This window comes from Mytilus galloprovincialis, chromosome 4 (assembly GCF_965363235.1).
Source record: "Mytilus galloprovincialis chromosome 4, xbMytGall1.hap1.1, whole genome shotgun sequence".
NCBI classification, from domain to species: Eukaryota; Metazoa; Mollusca; class Bivalvia; order Mytilida; family Mytilidae; genus Mytilus; species Mytilus galloprovincialis.
The window spans coordinates 21,283,939-21,303,278 of record NC_134841.1 but is presented as its reverse complement, the minus strand read 5'-3'; the positions used below and the strand labels follow the sequence as shown (position 1 = coordinate 21,303,278).

The 19,340-nt window shown below is 31.7% G+C and overlaps 1 protein-coding gene across 1 annotated transcript in view; it reads right to left on the bottom strand.

Annotated features, from left to right (window-relative positions):
• Positions 1-4,542: 4,542 nt before the first annotated feature.
• The window catches only part of LOC143070993 (uncharacterized), a 34,247-nt gene continuing 19,449 nt past the window's right edge, over positions 4,543-19,340 (bottom strand). The window contains exons 10-14 of the mRNA XM_076245087.1: positions 18,442-18,464; positions 10,303-11,355; positions 9,522-9,689; positions 8,341-8,548; positions 4,543-7,763 (exon numbers count right to left, since the gene is read on the bottom strand). Coding sequence (XP_076101202.1) covers positions 7,506-7,763; positions 8,341-8,548; positions 9,522-9,689; positions 10,303-11,355; positions 18,442-18,464 — 1,710 coding nt within the window. The 3' untranslated portion in view covers positions 4,543-7,505. The remainder of the gene's footprint in view (positions 7,764-8,340; positions 8,549-9,521; positions 9,690-10,302; positions 11,356-18,441; positions 18,465-19,340) is intronic.

Below are 19,340 nucleotides of genomic sequence, written 5' to 3'. Positions count from 1 at the left end.
TATGATATTCTTCTATTTTTGCAAAATATGTAAAAACTCATCTGGTAAAACAAATTACACATATATTTTTTTACCCATCCAAACAGGTTTAAATTTTGTCGTCACATTTAATATCTGCATTCAAAATTGTATGCTTGGCAAATTCAAGGATGTGAAGGATGTAAAATATAAAGACAGCAGGATTGCATATGAGACAACTATCCACAGAAATAAAAATGAGAAAAACACATACCGTATAGTCACCTATAGATAATGGGTCCACATATGAAAAATGTAAAACAATTCAAATAAGAAAACTAAAGGCCTAATTTATAACAAAACCATTTACGAAAAAAAACAACATATGACAGACATGAATTAACAGCAAACACTGAACTACAGGCTCCTGACTTGGGACAGGCACATAAAGAATGTGGCAGCCTAGGGTTGTACATGTGTGTTTACGTGGGATAGTGGTGTTACAGTAAAATATGAGAACAATTTGTAATAAAGAGCTTCACCATGAGCACTGAGGCCTGTTGCTTTTTCAACAAATAAAGTTCCATAATTCCTCAATGTAATATCAGAAATATATTAACAAGAGTGCACAAGCTGAAATGTCTAGCCTTCTTTACTAACCACTGATTTTATGTTAATAGTCCTAAATATAAAGCTTCTCTACAAGTATCACATTAACTTAACATGATCCAAGAAAAATTAAACATTGACCAATGAACCATATAAATGAGGTCAAGGTCAGATGAACCTACCAGACAGACAAGTACACCTAAAAATCAATCTATGCATTAACCAGATGCTCCGCAGGGCGTAGCTTTATACGACCACAGAGGTTGAACCCTGAACGGTTGGGGCAAGTATGGACACAACATTCAAGCTGGATTCAGCTCTAAATTTGGATTGTGATTAAATAGTTGACACAGCATAGGTTTCTGACACAGAATGAATGTGTTCTAATGAACTTAAAATTTTTGTTTTCTCTTAGAGCAATTCACTATGCTGTTGAATATTAATCCTCTCAAAAAAATGTTTGAAGAAATTTTCTTTTTTATTTATGAAATTTCAAATGAGAAAAATTGAACCCAATTTTTTTAATCACATCCCCCTTTCCCTTATTCCAAAACTAATCTCAATTAAAATTTCTAATGGAGTTTGCAACAATAACTACTCATTTAAATACATCATAAAATATTAAGATGTAAAAAAACTGCTTGTTATCACTGAATGGTAAAGATTATTTTAATTTATCAGTTGGTAGTAAAAAGTGAATACACATTGTATATTGTATATAACAAAGATTTAAGTTGATTCTGGACAAAGAAAGATAACTCCAATTAAAAAAAATCTTGCTATTGCACAATATTTTGCAATTAGATATTTCTTGCTTACTATTCTGGACAAAGAAAGATAACTCTAATTAAAAAAAAATTTGCTATTTCACAATATTGTGCAATTAGATATTTCTTGCCATTGCGCAATACTGTGCAATTGAAAAGACTTGCTATTGCACAATACTTAATATAATAATTTTAGATCCTGATTTGGACCAACTTGAAAACTGGGCCCATAATAAAAAATCTAAGTACATTTTTGGATTCAGCATATCAAAGAACCCCAAGATTTCAATTTTTGTTAAAATCAGACTAAGTTTAATTTTGGACCCTTTGGACTTTAGTGTAGACCAATTTGAAAACAGGACCAAAAATGAAGAATCTACATACACAGTTAGATTTGGTATATCAAAGAACCCCATTTATTCAATTTTTGATGAAATCAAATAAAGTTTAATTTTGGACCCTGATTTGGACCAACTTGAAAACTGGGCCAATAATCAAGAATCTAAGTACATTTTTAGATTCAGCATATCAAAGAACCTAACTGATTCATTTTTTGTCAAAATCAAACTAAGTTTAATTTTGGACCCTTTGGACCTTAATGTAGACCAATTTGAAAACGGGACCAAAAGTTAAGAATCTACATACACAGTCATGACAGACTCGGCATATCAAAGAACCCCAATTATTCAATTTTGATGAAATCAAACAAAGTTTAATTTTGGACCCTTTGGGCCCCTTATTCTGTTGGGACCAAAACTCCCAAAATCAATACCAACCTTCCTTTTATGGTCATAAACCTTGTGTTTAAATTTCATAGATTTCTATTTACTTATACTAACGTTATAGTGCGAAAACCAAGAAAAATGCTTATTTGGGTCCCTTTTTGGCCCCTAATTCCTAAACTGTTGGGACCTAAACTCCCAAAATCAATACCAACCTTCCTTTTGTAGTCATTAACATTGTGTTTAAATTTCATTGATTTCTATTTACTTAAACTAAAGTTATTGTGCGAAAACCAAGAATAATGCTTATTTGGGCCCTTTTTTGGCCCCTAATTCCTAAACTGTTGAAACCAAAACTCCCAAAATCAATCCCAACCGTTCTTTTGTGGTCATAAACCTTGTGTCAAAATTTCATAGATTTCTATTAACTTAAACTAAAGTTATAGTGCGAAAACCAAGAAAATGCTTATTTGGGCCCTTTTTGGCCCCTAATTCCTAAAATGTTGGGACCAAAACTCCCAAAATCAATACCAACCTTCCTTTTGTGGTCATAAACCTTGTGTTAAAATTTCATAGATTTCCATTCACTTTTACTAAAGTTAGAGTGCGAAAACTAAAAGTATTCGGACGACGACGACGACGCCAACGTGATAGCAATATACGACGAAAAATTTTTCAAATTTTGCGGTCGTATAAAAATAATTGACCACTATAATTGCTTATAGTATCTTAGAAAAATACTTTACCATGAAACCATAACTTGACCAATGAAGTATAAAATTGAGGTAAAGATCAGATGATACTTGACAGACAGACATACACATCTTACAATCCTTCCATACACCAAATAATGTTGACCTATTGCTTATAGTTTAAGAAAAAACAGACAAAAACACAAAAACTTAACACTAAGCAATGAACTGTGATGAGGTCAAGGTCAAATAAAACATGCCAGACTGACAGGTACATCAGAAGATATTTACACACACCAAATATAGTTGACCTATTGCATACAGTATTAGAAAAAAAAGATCAAAAATCAAAAACTTAACTTTGATCACTGAACCATGAAAATGAGGTCAAGGTCAGAAGACACCTGTCAGTTGGACATGTACACCTTACAATCATTTCAAATACCAAATATAGTAGACCTGTTGCTTATAGTATCTGAGATATGGACTTATTCTTGTTCACTGATCCATAAATTGAGGTCAAGGTCACATGAAAACTGTTTGACAGCATGAGGACCTTGCAAGGTAAGCACATACTAAATATAGTTATCATATCACTCATATTAATAATGAAATTAACATAACAACAAATCTTAACTTTTTTTAAAGTAATCACATTACCATGAAAATGAGATCAAGGACAATGGACATATGACCGAAATGAACTTCTTAATATCTACATATAAAGCATCCAGGTCTTTCACCTTCTAAAATATAAAGCTTTTCAGAGGTTAGCTAACGCTGCAGCTGCCAGATCACTATCCCTTTCTCCAGCTTTCTGTGACAAAAGTTGCAGGCTTGATGAAAACTAAAGGGAGCTTATTTTATAGATATAAACCAGTCAGCAATGTTCCATGAAATCTTCTCAAAGCATTTTTGAATAATTGTCTGAAAACTGGAAAATACCCCCCTTTTTATATAAACAAAATCCCATAACTCTGTAATGCAATATCTAAAAATCATAAAAATCATAAGGGAGTTTACATCAATAGATAATTTATATAAAACAGTTAATCTTAGTTTCATGAAAAAAGGATTTAGCCTTTTTGATTAATTGTCCAACATTTTGACGGACAGACAGACAACAGTATACCATAAATACATCCCATAAACAGGCGTATAAATAGTAACAATATGGTAAACTTAACTTGGTATGCGGAACAAAAATAACTTACATTATAACAATGGACACAAAGCGCCAGAATATGAGTACTGCCAGTTACTGGAAGCTAGTTCAAACCCAATTACAACTACCAGTAATAAATAAATCACTTTCTCCAGCAGTTTATATCATTAGTTTTGTCTGAACTGTACATGTGTATGTGTATACATAGTTAATTAAGGAATCTTAATACTGTATGGTACTTGCCCTCCCAGAGCACCTAAGATCACCCCAGTTTTTTATGGGGTCTGTGTTGCTCAGTTTTTAGTTTTCTATCTTGTGTTTTGTGTACTGTTGTTTGTCATTTGGTCTTTTTCTTTTTAAGCCATGTCATTGTCAGTTTGAGTTTGAATACTGTATCCCTTTGATATCTCTTGCCTCTCTTTTTGATAAGTTAATCTTCTTTACAATACATGTATGTCAGATTATAAATCATGAGTCTTCAAAATCTAATTTTCAGTATTGTTTCCATAAAAATGTATATGAATTGTGAGTACTAGTGGCTAAAACAAGCATTTCTTATGAGGGTTGTGTTCAACTAAAACATATTTCAAGACAAATAGCTAAAACAATAAATAAGAAGAAATCCAATGCTGTTTTATGATAAATTTTATTAATATTCAACAATTAACAAACTCTAAAGGGTGTACAAAGACATTATCAAAAATAAACAATTTGGTGTACAAATTTAAACGTCTCTATCAACATAATAACATACTGTGGATTCATTAATATTTGTTGGATACCAATTTTTCGTGGATTTCGTGGGTATAGGTGAACCACAAAATTCAATATTCAGTAAATGGCAAAACCATGAAATTAAATATCCAAGAACATGCAAGTTTTCCTTTATCCACAAAAATTGGTACCACTAAAATAAAAGAATCCACTGTATCTAAACAATGGAAGGAATGTTTGGTGTTTTGAAAGACATGGGGGTTAGGTGGACATCACAAACTCTAGGTGGGTGATATGTTTGATTTAATAGATGATTAATACATAAAATATTAAATTAAAATGTGATCAATGATTGATTGATTGGTGTTTTACACCACTTTCAGCACTATTGGATATTTCATAGCGGCCAGTTTTTATTGTTGGCGGAAGTCTGAGTGCTTGTAGAAAACCACATACATCAGTAGGAAAATTTACAATGGCCATGTGCATGATTTAAACTCACTACCTCATAGTTGACAGGCATATTGCTTTTAATAGTGAATAAAGTATTTCATTAAATAGTGAAAATTCATAAAAATGACAACAAGAGTGCACACGCTGAAATGTCTCGCCTTCTTTACTAATTATTGATATTATGTTGATAGTCCTAAGTATAAAGGTTTATTAAAAACTGTCACATAAACTTAGCATTAACCAAGATAACTAAACAAAGACCAATGAACCATGAAAATGAGGTCAAGGTCAGATGACATCTGCCCGCTAGACATGTACATCTTACAATCATTCCATACAACAAATATAGATCTATTGCATAAAGTATGAGAAAAACAGACCAAAACACAAAAACTTAACTATAACCACTGAACCATGAAAATGAGGTCAAGGTCAAATGACACCTGCCAGTTGGACATGTACACCTTACAGTCCTTCCATACACCGAATACACTAGACCTATTGCTTATAGTATCTGAGATATGGACTTGACCACCAAAACTTAACCTTGTTCACTGATCCATGAAATGAGGTTGAGGTCAAGTGAAAACTGTCTGACGGGCATGAGGACCTTGCAAGGTACGCACATACCAAATAAAATTATCCTATTACTTATAATAAGAGAGAATTCAACATTACAAAAAATCTGAACTTTTTTTTCAAGTGGTCACTGAACCATGAAAATGAGGTCAAGGACATTTGACATGTGACTGACGGAAACTTCGTAACATGAGGCATCTATATACAAAGTATGAAGCATCCAGGTCTTCCACCCTCTAAAATATAAAGCTTTTAAAAAGTTAGCTAACACCGCTGCCGCATCACTATCCCTATGTCGAGCTTTCTGCAACAAAAGTTGCAGGCTCGACAAAAAAGGCTCAAGTGATTTTTAGAAGGAAGATGGCCTTAAATGAATATTAAGTAAATTGACCATGTGAACCAACAATTGCTGACAATTAAACTAAAATATACATTTAAATAGCATGTCAATATAAAAGAATTTCATATCATTTTTATAAATCTTGTCCATAACGGCAGATAACAGACTTTTGCTTATGAATCACAATCACCTATTTTCTATTACTTAAAATACCATGGATATAAAAAGTGTTTTCATAGATATGATTAATTATACAATCTAAAAATAATTGTATAATATCTGCTGATATTTGGTATTAAAGTTTTGATAAAGGTGGCATCACAATAACAATATAAGGCACTAGGCATGCTAGGTGAATACCATTTTTTATACTACAAGCAACAAAAGCAATACTAGTTTTTACATACAAATCCTAAATATTATTTCATAACTCACTTGTGAATTATTTAGCCTATATTTTACAACGGAGAAACTTTTTTTAGTTGTTAGAAAGCTATAATTCTTTAACCATTAAAATCTAAAATAAAATAATGTAACAATGTAGGATGGAAATATGGAAAGACAAATGGACAGAAGGAATTTCCAAAGGAGTTTCCAAATCCCTGAGTTGAAAGGGAAGATAATTTCCTTAAAGCGAACATATACGTCATTAAACAGATAGAAAACATAGGGGGAAAAAAAATATACTTGATCCGAAAAAATAAAATTGTGATATACATTGTAATTACAACCATTAAACAAAATTGGAACAGCAGCTTTACTCAAGAAAACTTTTTTCATTTATGTCATGATACAACCAATAACCTGAAGATATGGATGAAATGCTTTCGGGATGTAGAATAAATATAAAGGAGTTAAAAATAGTGTGAATGTATAATATAGGAAGTAAAAATAGGTAGGGATGTGGGATATCAGGAGTAAAGATGAGTGGGAATGTGGGATATAAAGGGAAACAAGAATGTGTCCTAAGTACACGGATGCCCCACTCGCACTATCATTTTCTATGTTCAGTGGACCGTGAAATTGGGGTCAAAACTTTAATTTGGAATTAAAATTAGAAAGATCATATCATAGGGAACAAGTGTACTAAGTTTCAAGTTGATTAGACTTCAACTTCTTCAAAAACTACCTTGACCAAAAGATTTAACCTGAAGCGAACGGACGCACAGACGGACGGATGGATGGACGAACGGAGGAACAGACCAGAAAACATAATGCCCCTCTACTATCGTAGGTGGGGCATAAAAATAATTGCTGTGTAGGATATATGGTGAAATGTAAGTGGAATGTAGGATATAGGGATTAAAAAAGTGGGGAAGTAGGATATAGGGATTAAAACTGGGAAGGGATGTTGGAAATATGGTGAAAAAATAAGTAAAATTTTAAGAAAAAGTAAGAAGTGGGAAATAGTTACAAAAAAGGCAGGTTAGGGGAAATGTGCATCCCTGTGTCACCTTATCACTGTAAAAACTTGATATAAAAGTAAGTGTAAACAATAAAATATCACTATAAATTAAGAGAACTTGATAATAATCCATGAGGCATAGATTTAGATGATCGTATAGAATGAAGTGAGACTTGACTTCTAGCCATGTGTCTATCATCTTCTGTATCTATTCTGTGTGTATCAGGTTCTATAGCTGAGGTTGATAATGGCTGATCTGTGATGAAGTTATATAGAAGCTGGTTAAACTTGCCAGGAGCTTCCATCATAACCATATGTCCTGCATCTTCTACAACCTCTAAGTGAGAGCCATATATTGTCTGAAATAAAATTGAGAAAAAAAAACATTATTTATTATAAAATTATTAGATAAAGATTTTTTAAAATAGTTTTACTTAACTTGTGTTTGTTGGGTCGCTGTCTCATAGCTTTACCTTAACATCTACTTTTATTTTTAGAATAGCTATTTTCTAGCAAATTGTCTCCCCTCACATAAATTTTCAAGATATTTTGAGAATAAAAATAAATTAATTATCTGTTGAAAAAATATCTGATTAAAGAACTACATTGAAGACCCATTGGTGGTCCTCGGCTGTTGTCTGCTCTATGGTCGGGTTGTTGTTGCTTTGACACATTCCCCATTTCCTTACTCAATTTTATGAGATTATTTACACAATTCTATACAGAGTTATCTCCCATATTTTGAATCACAAAAAGTTGTCAATTGTACATAAAACAGCACTTTAGAGGCTCCCATGTCAAAAAGACCCTACTACCTAAATAAAGAAACAATGTTTACTGGGTGAGTTGATTTCAGAATGATGTGAAAATAATTTGCTATAACTTTTTGATAATCCTATGTTTGTGCTCTAAAAATCTAAAAAAAAAGCTGGTAACCTTTGTCATTTCCTCTTCCTCTTCTTTATCTACCAGTCCATCTTGTTGTCCATACACCAGTAATGTTGGAACATTAATCCAGCTATGGTATAAATCATCCCCATCTGGCCAGTGTTGTCCATTCATTACATAACTTAACACATAGGTGGGCACATCAAAGGCTTTCTCTCTGTCAGAGGATTTTTTAAAGCTTGGATGGAATGCACCTCTACAATGAAAAAAAATAACTGGTATTTATCATTACAGTTCTGTTTAAAACAATTCAAGGATATTAAGCAAATGCATTTTAAAGTTCCTTAGCAATACATGCACAAATGAAGTACCAATCCAAAAATATGTACATTAACTGAGAAATGGGATTATAAAATGGAAAATTCATTTTTAGACTTTAGGTAAATTGTGGCTTTCTTTTGCAAATTTAAGAAAGACCATGCAAATAGAATTTTTTATTAGATGGCCTATATAAAAAGAGTTAGAAATACATGCAGCATATTATAACACACTACACTTATATTTTTTTTAAAATAAAATCCTACACTGCTACTTTTGCATAGGTACTATTTCTGTACTTGAAATCTGTAGTACTGGAAATTTACTTTTAATATTAAGTACTTTTTCTTAATTTAAAATTATTGTAATATTTAGGTACATGTACCTGTATTTTACAGTACTTGATTTTTACTTAAAATATTGGTACAGAAATAGTACCAACAATGATCACAGTATTCCATGTTTGAACATCATAACTAAAAGAGATTTAAATAGACAAACTTTCAAAATGCTGCAAATGTAACAGTGTAACCAAAAATCTGTGGTACATAAATTTCAAGTACAAATAAAGTACTGTAAAATAAAGGTACCTAAATATTACAATAATTTTTAAGTAACAAAATAGTACTGAATATTAAAAGTAGATTTCCAGTACTACAGATTTTTGGTACTGAAATAGTACCTATGCAAAAAGTAGCTGTGTAGTGTATAAAAAGATGTTTGTAATTTTTATAAATAAAAAAAATTTATGGCTTCATACCATATTTCTTATAAATTTTGCACCTGTAATTAATTTGGAATATTAGCCTGATGTATGTCAATTTCTGTTAAATTCTGTCTTTTACATATGCATGTTGTAGAAAAATTGCAGTTGTGATACATTGTATACTTTTTCACTGTTTTTTTTTTACCTTTGAAATCCCCTAGTTAGGCAGGGTCTACAACAGGCAAGTAGGCATAAAGGCAAAGAGAAGACACCAGGCTGAGGAGCTAATGGAGTTGGTCCTCCACCACTAACAAGAACTAACTTAGATACCCATTTCCTTCTTTCTCTGGCAATCACTGATGCAAATGCACAACTACAAAAAAATATTAATGCACATAATCATACAGGCATGACAAAAATATAAACATTGCTTTGTACAACATGTACAACAAGAGTAGGAGTACATGAATTAGCATACCGGTATATGGCATCACTAAAACAGGAATTGATACTGTTTAAATTGAATCTAAAACACTTTATTACCATGGTAAAGGCAAAAGAATAAAATGTTAATTATCAAACATTTTTGTGTCAAAAATCTGTTCATGTTTTGATTACCAATTTTTACAAAATATATACATTCTAATCTTCATTCAAACAATACAGGTACAAATGTACAAAGGTAATTTATTAACTAACTCATTCAGCGTAAATGTATTCATTAGAAATTGTCTTTTTACATTTATTTACTGATAAAAATAACTGAAGATTTCATACCCCATCAGTAGTTTAACAATGCTTTCTAAATTATTTGAAAATGCATATATTTTTTTTCTCTTGTGAGCTACCAAACAATTGTTATATGTAGTTATACTGTGCATATTTTAATTTTACAACTGAGTTTTGAAAAATGTGACAAACTAATCTTTAACACCACTACATAGATGTGCTTATAATATGTACTTGGTTTTTTTTTAAATACCCACCCATATGAATGTGCAACAACTACATTCCTCCTCTTACAGAATTTATCAAAGATTTCGGTAATGTCAACGAGAATTTGATCAAATGTATAAGCCGATTTTTTATCCGGAGCATCACTAAGACCATGACCTATTAAATCAATAGATATTATTTCACAGTTTAACTTTTCAAAATAATTAAGCTGTGCGTTCCATATATCTGATGATCCACCAACTCCATGAATGAAAAATATAACTAATTCCTTGTCTTTCACTGGTTTAGCAACATTATAATTTATATGCTCCTCGTGAGTTCTTGAGACAATTGATTTTCTTGGAGACATGAAGGATTTAGGAATATTAGCAGTAGATTTGTCTTTATGAACACTATGACTACTTTGACGACGAGGGCTATAAAGTGACGGAGGTAATCCATTATGCATAGCTATACTATGGCTTGACCTTGAACTTAACGGTTCATCAGTTTCAGTAATCACACTATGTGCCGTTGATTGTTTCTCTAGTTTTTGTTTGTTCATGGCATCCATGGAAACATGTACACCTGTAGAAGACATAACACTTCTCTCTCCAGTAGATAGAACTGATGCTCGTGACTCAGAATGGAGATCTGAAGTTTCCTTATTACTTAATGGTCTCTTTCCAGGTGTCAGTTCTTCATGCTTTACATTGACATTGTTCATAGTTAATTCATTTGATATACAGGTACCATTACTATTATTATTAGAATGGGTTGCCATATTTGGTAACTGTTCAGTATGATTATTTGTTTGAAACGTTCTACTATTCCAATCTTTTGACATATCAATATTCCTATTAGCATTTAATCTTGGAACAGTTACGACTCTTGGTGTTGTTAATGCTATTTTTAAATTATCAAGGTATACTTTCAATTCTGTCTGAAGAAGTTCTTCCCTAGGTCTTGGATTGATATGTTTAATACGTATGTGTCTATGAGGTCTGACTTCTATAAGTTCTGGTAAACCCTCCTCTGTAGGACCAACTCTCATTCTTCTTTTTCTAATGCAACAACAGCCGTCAGACATCTCTGCCATCTTTCTACAACAACAACAAACATATAATTAACAAGGAAAACATTGAGATATCAAGTCAATTAAATCACACCATAGCTGAAAAACTAACATGTCTCAATTTTCATAAAATTCACACCAGGAATTCCAGATGACTTATAGAATGATAAAGTTTGGTTTAAATTTTTTGTTTCTCATCTCCCAATGATCTCCTGAGCAATAGAGGTTATCCAAGTTTACTTAGCATCTGCACAACACCACTATGTTGGATTTGTAGCCCCCACTAATAAATTGAACTGCTGTCAGTTGAGTCTTCTCTATGTTTAATTGTGCTGTTATCAACATCTAATTGTATGGATCCCATTTGACGGCACAGCATTCACATGTTGATATAACCAGCAAAATAAAAAAAAAGTTTAACAGTATTTGACTGGGCTAACTGTGTTTAAAATTTCTAGGGATATATCACAGTGTATATGTTTGTTACCTAAATTGTTTTTCAGGATGTCTGGTTTGTCAATTCAAATTCAATGGGTTCCAAATTTGAAACCAAAATAAAATTGAGAATGGAAATGGGGATTGTCAAAACGACATCAAACGTTGGAAAGAGCATTATTTGCCTTCTGAAATTTATTATTGTACCAAGGACCCTGCTCAATATTGAATAAGTTGCACTGCTCTATCAACTTAGCTAAAGCAGTACTCCCATAGCAAAGCTCATGGAGGGAACTTACATATTCACTAGTGTATTACTGTACAAAAAAAATTATCAAAGTCAAATCAACCCTGGTAGATTCGGCACCTATAGAAAAAGTTTAATCAGCATATCTGGTCAATATGCTTCTAGCATGTCTAGTGAAATAGGAATTCAAAGATTCAGCACCTAATATCAGTATACCCTTTTTTTCTTCTTTTTTTTTGTAAGGTACGGGCAAGTTGGGGCAAATTTGGACACAATATTCAAGCTTGATACTGTCTGAATTTTGATTGTGATCACATTTTTGACATAATATAATACACAAAATAAATGTGGTCAAGGATCTTACAAATCTATTAATGTGCAATATATATATATACTGTGCAATTGAAGGTTTCTTCTTGAAACTTTTCAAAAAATTACCCCCAAACCAGAGATGGGTCCGATTACTTTCAATGTAATTGATTAAATTACAATTACTTTGTCATTTGTACTATTAAATTAAATTAATGATTACATCATTTCTGAAAGTATCTGATTAAATTAATGATTACATTGACAAAGTAATCATGATTACATCTGATTACAATGAATTTAAAAACAAAACATTTTGAATGATGTGAATGAATAATATAGCATTTTTGAGAAAGTATTTCATTTGGTTCAATTATAAAATGATAACTTTAAATTAAATTTCATTTATTTAAATAAACACCAAATTTCACTACATATTTATACATTACACTTTATCACCAATGATCTCTAAATTATTTTGAATTGAATTTAATAAAGATATATCATAATCAAGAGTTTTTTGTTTGTCTTCTGACCGCTCTTTCATAATTTATATGTATTCCAAGGTGCAGTTTAAGGAAGTTTAAATATGGATGAAATAAAGTTACCAGTTAAAACTATGTTAAATTTTAATAGAAATGTTAAATCAAATTGTAAACAATATGTAAGTACTAAAAATCATTGCATTTTACATGTCCAGTCCAAATACAAAAAAAAATTGAACAACATATTATTTGTCTAACTTTTAATTAATGTGCTAATTAGATAAATTTTCATGTCTGATTTATCTTTTATCATATATATTTCCCTACAGCTATACTCAATTGGTAATTGCAATAAAAACAAACATTAATTAGTCTCCTACCTGTCAATTCAAAGTTGACAAAAATCACAAAAATTAACAAAAGATTATAATTCAGGGTTAAAGAAAAGTATTACTTGAATATATAACAGTTATTATCAAAAATTAATATGAAGATCATTATAAAACGATGAATAATACATGTATGTACAATATCTTTTACCAAAAAGATATATAATTGTATTATATGTCTCTGCTTAGGCTAATGATGACTTTTCAGTACTGTAACTTTATTTTTTACTGAAGTAGACATGCTTGAAGTAACCAAACCATTTTAGTATGTTTAAAATTTATCATATATATGAATAACAAAGAGGTTCATTTAACCCTTTCCTCCATAATGACGCTTTTTGACGCCACCCCCTTTACTCTATAATGACGCCTTTTGACGCCTGTGTAGTACTTCAGTTGAAACACTTTGACTACAAAATGTCTGCATCAAACTTTAAAAAAATTATATCTAATATGAAAAGTAAATTCATGAGAATATCTGACTTAAATTTCATTGATGAAAGATTCGTTTTTGTAATGTATTAATACTTTAAACCTGATATTTTTTTTTTTATTGAAAAAATCTTATGCGAATCAAGTATTTTTAAAAAAAAATCTCCATGGAGAAAAGGGTTAATGACCAAAAACACAATTTTAGATTTTTTTCATTGTAATCAGAATGTAATCAAAAAGTAATCATGATTATAGGGTATTTTGAAAAGTAATTGATTAAATTAAATTACATGTAATCAGATTTTTGGCTGATTAATGATTACACTGATTACTTGAAAAATAGTAATCAAATACAGCTGATTAATGATTACAATTACAATTACCCCAAGTCTGCCCCAAACTCAATCCAAGCCTCTCCTTTGTAGTATACATTGTATGAAACCATTGAGTACAATTAAGTAAAAAGAGATCCATACACACAAATTAATGTCTGAAAACTAGAAAAATGCTTGGTTTTAGCCCTTTTTTGCCCCAAACTCCTGCATGTCTGGAGTAATTTCCCTAAAACTCAATCTCAACCTTTCCTGTGTGATATGGAACTTTGTGGTACAACACTTACACACAAGTTATTGTCCTGAAACTACAAAAATGCTTATGTTTGGCCCTTAGTTCTAAACCATTGGCACCATAAACCTTAAATGAATCCGCACCTTCTACTGGTGGTATTTAACATTGTGGTAAAATTTCAGAGCAATCAAAATACTTATACACAAGTAATTATCCTGATACTAGAAAAATGCCCATATTTCTAAATGGTTAGCACCATCATCCCCATATTAAATGCCAACCTTCCTTTTGAGGTATTGAACCTTCTTTATTCTTTAAAAATTTCAGAGATCCATTCATTTAAACTTAAGTTATTGCCCGGAAACCAAATGTGTCTTCAGACAACAATGCAAAAGACGCTGATGACAACATCATAGCATTATACCAACCCAAATAAATTTTTAGTGGTCATATAAAAATGAATTTAGTAATACTGACCAGCAGTCCAAATAATTATGACGTCTTGGAAGGCTATTTTAAATTTTTGCTTTGACGCCTTCCTGCGACGATGTAAGGCGTCAAAGAAAAAAATATAATAGCCTTTCAAGATGTCATAAATATTTGGACTATAATACTGGTTGATAAGGAGCAGGGTTGTAGGATACATCTGAACATCAAACAAACCACACACATATTCCAAGTTAAAAATGGGAATATAAACCTGAGACTTATACAAAGTTAAATATCTCAAAACAATATATTAGACAATTATGTTAATTAAGAATTTCTAACCACAATTTACACATTGAAAAAGGCAGATATAATAATACACCTTTGGATCAAAGAATATGTAAACATTGTATTGATAACAAAATTGAAGATGAGCTTCATTTTATATGTGAATGCAACCTCTATCAAGACGAGAGGGAAAAGTTTTATGATGACATTGTTAATATTATACCTTGTTTTTGTGATTTAGATAATTTTGATAAATTTAAACATGTAATGAACTGTTCAGAGACTGATGTTCTCACCAGATTTCTTATATATTTAGACAAATGTATTTTGATTAGACATTCATCAGTGGGAATAATTGCATAATATTGAGTGTGAGTTTTGTCTATTGCTTGTTATAAGTGTCAAAATTGTTGGCTGTTATGTTTATTGTTGTTTTGTTTTTTATATGTTTTGATATGTTTTCATGTGTTTCAGCAATGATCCTTTTGTACTGGATGTTATTCTGAAAAAAATTAGTTAGTTAGTTTACATATGTGATAGAGGAAAGCAGGACAAATCGCCCCACTGGCAAATCGCCCCACACCTAATCGCCCCACTTTTTCACTAACTCGCCCTGCTTTAAAAAAATCAAAGCACCAAAGGGTGCTATAGGCAGTTAATCAAACACCCAAAGGCAAACTTGGCAAAGTTCAGATGTATAGTGTAAAGAATTAGTCAATTATATTTATCTCAGGCATTGTTCTCAGCTATTTCTAAAGTATCAAATAATGCTTGTACAGTAATGTTTATGTTATGCAATCCTACCACTTTCAAAAGTTATTTCCAATTTATATTTATAAAGATTCAATGTTTGAGATTATACACATACACTGTCCTATGTTAGGGGAGAGTTTTGTGCCAGTTAAGATGTTTAAGCCGCCACATTCTGTATGCACATGTCCATAGTGAGGACCCACTAATGCAGGGCTTTCCCATGAAATTGAAGTAGAAGGCTCAATTAAAATTATAGGCGGCTGTAACATGCGTTCAGCGAAGCCAGACGCCCACCATGCTGTAAGCTTGGTGCCTTATGGCAGGGGGTCTAGGGGCCCCTCAAGGCCCCCAGAAGCTCTGGCATAAATAGAGCATGAAATCCTGCATTCTCGCAAACTCCTGGCACCTAATTTCATCTTTCAACTGACCATTTTTTATGTATGAAATTTAAGAAAGAAATAAAAATCTCAAAGAAATTTCATTTTTTTTATGTTATAGTTTTTTATTTTTATTACCTTATGCTTAAAATTTATTTACTAGTGACCTGAATTCATGTGAACTATATTTAGCCCGTGGTAAACACTGACTTTTCACCCTTGTTTATCGTGACCGCGACTTTACGACAATACGTCTCTCGGCTGCCTGTAAACATTTGAAAAAGATATTTTTTCTCTTTTTGAATTTATATTTTTGTCAGTGAAGTAGCCGGCACTTGAAGCCACCGAAAGCCCTGATCATCAGAATCCTCTCAATTTAAAAGGTACGTAAATTTCGTATTCTATGTAATTTGAAATTGCCGCCAACTTATTAAGACTACTGACGTATGTAATACGTATCGATGACAAACAATATTCCTACGACTTTTGCCATTTGGGAAATTTAAACGACTCATCTTTATAGATTTTCGGCGACCAAATATTTCATACAATTGTTTTTTGGCATCTTAGCCAACAGCACAGGGGATAATAAACTATAGAAGGATTTCTATCGAGCACTACTTCCTATGTGCAACTTCAAAACTTTTGGGAAAATCGACGACCATTTAAAGTTTTTATGATAATATTTTTTATATTCCAGAATAAAAAATATGACAAAAGTGTCCAATTAGTTATAAATAACATGATAGCCAGCCAGATAATAAAAGTGGCACATATTTCAGCATTTATTGGGTAGAACATAAATCTAGGGTGCTCGCATAAAGCAGCTTAACTGCTTAAAAACTGCCCAAAACTGATTTACCAAATCGCCCCACTTGTGAAATGTGTTAAATCCCATTAATGTTACTCCTGCCAACTCGTTCTTCAATCTTTAATCTTTGTCGTGATGACAGAGTAATCTCTCTTGTAAATTATCCTCTCTTGTAAAATAATTATCACAATTGTAGTTTCTCCTTTGTACTTATATATTGTAGGTGGCGCTTTAAAAATATTATAGAATTATTGTATGAAGTGAAATAAATTTAAAAAATGGTTTATTAGGTTATTGAAATGGCATGAAAATTAAAAATATAAAAAATTTAAAGAAATTTGTATCAAATTATCCACTAAAACGGTTTGTTTCCTCTATGTACTCCGCTAATAGTTGATTGATATTTTCTGCATTTGGCAAATTGATTGTTAATTAATTGTCTAGATCTGTTGGAATTTGTCCTGTTATGAAGTATATTTGATGAAATAATTTGTCTCTGGCATCTGAATACAGGTCACATTCAAAAAGGTAGTGTTGTACATTTTCTTTTTGTTTGCAGTGATGACAGGTTTCCGTGTCGATGTGCTGGTTTATTATAAATTGGTATGCATTTAATTTAGAATAACCTGTTCGTAAACTGTTGATTATGTTGTACATTTTTTTTGACGGGAAGTCTTTTTTAACTTTATCTTTAACTTCAGGATGAAATCTGAAATAGTGACGTCCAGTATCACTATTTTCCCATCTGCGTTGCCATTTTTTTGTAACAGAGTTTCTGGCTGCTTTTTTTACATCTTGTTTTGTAAACACTATATCATCAACGGCTAGTGTTTCTGCTTCTTTAGCAGCTTCTTTTGCCAAGGAGTCTGCCTCGTCATTTCCTTTTATGTTGGCATGTCCTGGTGTCCAGTTTAAGTTTATTAAAAATCCATGTTCGTTTAAATTTTTTATTTTCCCTTTGATTTCGTTAATGGTTTGATGATAGCTGTCACTTTTCCAATTGAGAGTTAAGATACCTAATGCTGTCTGACTGTCCGAAAATAAAGTTAAAGTATTAATTTGCTCTTTTGAAAAAGATTCTATGTAATCCAGAACCATTTTTATTGCTATAAGTTCAGCTAGCAAGATTGATCCTTTGTTAGAGACAGGTCTTTTTAATTTTTCCTCTTTATCATTAATGTAAATTATAGCTCCTGCACCGCAACTCGTCCATCTTAATGGAAAAAAAGTGGGGCGATAAAAGGTGTGGGGCGATTTGCCAGTGGGGCAATTTGTCATGGATTCGTGATATAGAGTTGTCACGTCACAACTGGAAATTTTCAGCTGGAGTTTGGGCATCATGAAGACATCAGCTGCTCAAAAGCGTTGCCTCAAAACTTGACAAAGCCATAAAAAAACTTTTTTTTTTAAGTAACAACTGGATTGGATATATATTTTTTTTATCGACATACTCGTCGACGTTTTTAATGGCAATTTGAATATAAAGCTAAAGATTCTATTGTTCGTTTAAGATAAGATGATTACTATTAATGTATTCTGAATAAAGTCTGTCATTCCTCACATTACCAGGTTACAAAAAAAATATTGTTTACTTTTTCCAGGAGACAGCCTTGCTACAGTTTCCGGGTTATATGAAAACGCGTATTAAAATAGTACAAAGGTTTTAAACCAATAAAATTGGGCGCGAACGTGTAGGGTGCGAACGTGAAAGGGCGCGAATGTGATCGGGTGCGAACGTGAATGGACGCGAACGGACCCGGATTCAAATTATTCCGCTACTTTCATTTTCGAAATCTAAATTTTAAATATTTTCTGAATAAAGATTTTTTTAACAAAATAAAATAAATCAGAACTCACTTATTTCATAAGTAACTAAATCAAATATTTATCTACGAACTCAACAATTTCGCAAAACCTTTGTACTATTTTAATACGCGTTTTCATATAACCCGGAAACGAATCCGGGTCCGTTCGCGTCCATTCACGTTCGCACCCGATCACATTCGCGCCCTTTCACGTTCGCACCCTACACGTTCGCGCCCAATTTTTATTGGTTTTGTGTTTGATAACTTTAAAACCAAGTTTTGGCAAGTGTATTCCTATTAGTATATTTTTTGTCATTGTCTCAAAAAAAAGTGAGACAACGTGTTTTTTGTGTTGAATACATCTTAATCATGTTTTGGATAGTGTATTGTTAAAATATTTTTAATCATTGTTTCTGATAAAGTGAGATTTTGACGACCGGGATTTTTGGGTGGAATAAATCTTAAATATTTATCAATTTTTGTTAGTGTATCTCTATAATTTTTTATTTAATTGTTTCAGATCAAAGGCCAATCTGTTAAAAAACAATTATCTTTTGTGTTTTCATTTAAAATTTTCAATGTTTTACTCATACTGGGACGAAGCTAAATACATGCAGTATTTACATCAAGGCAATTTAAAACAACAATCATGATTTTCTAATTATTCAACTGGAACTTGATTTTAA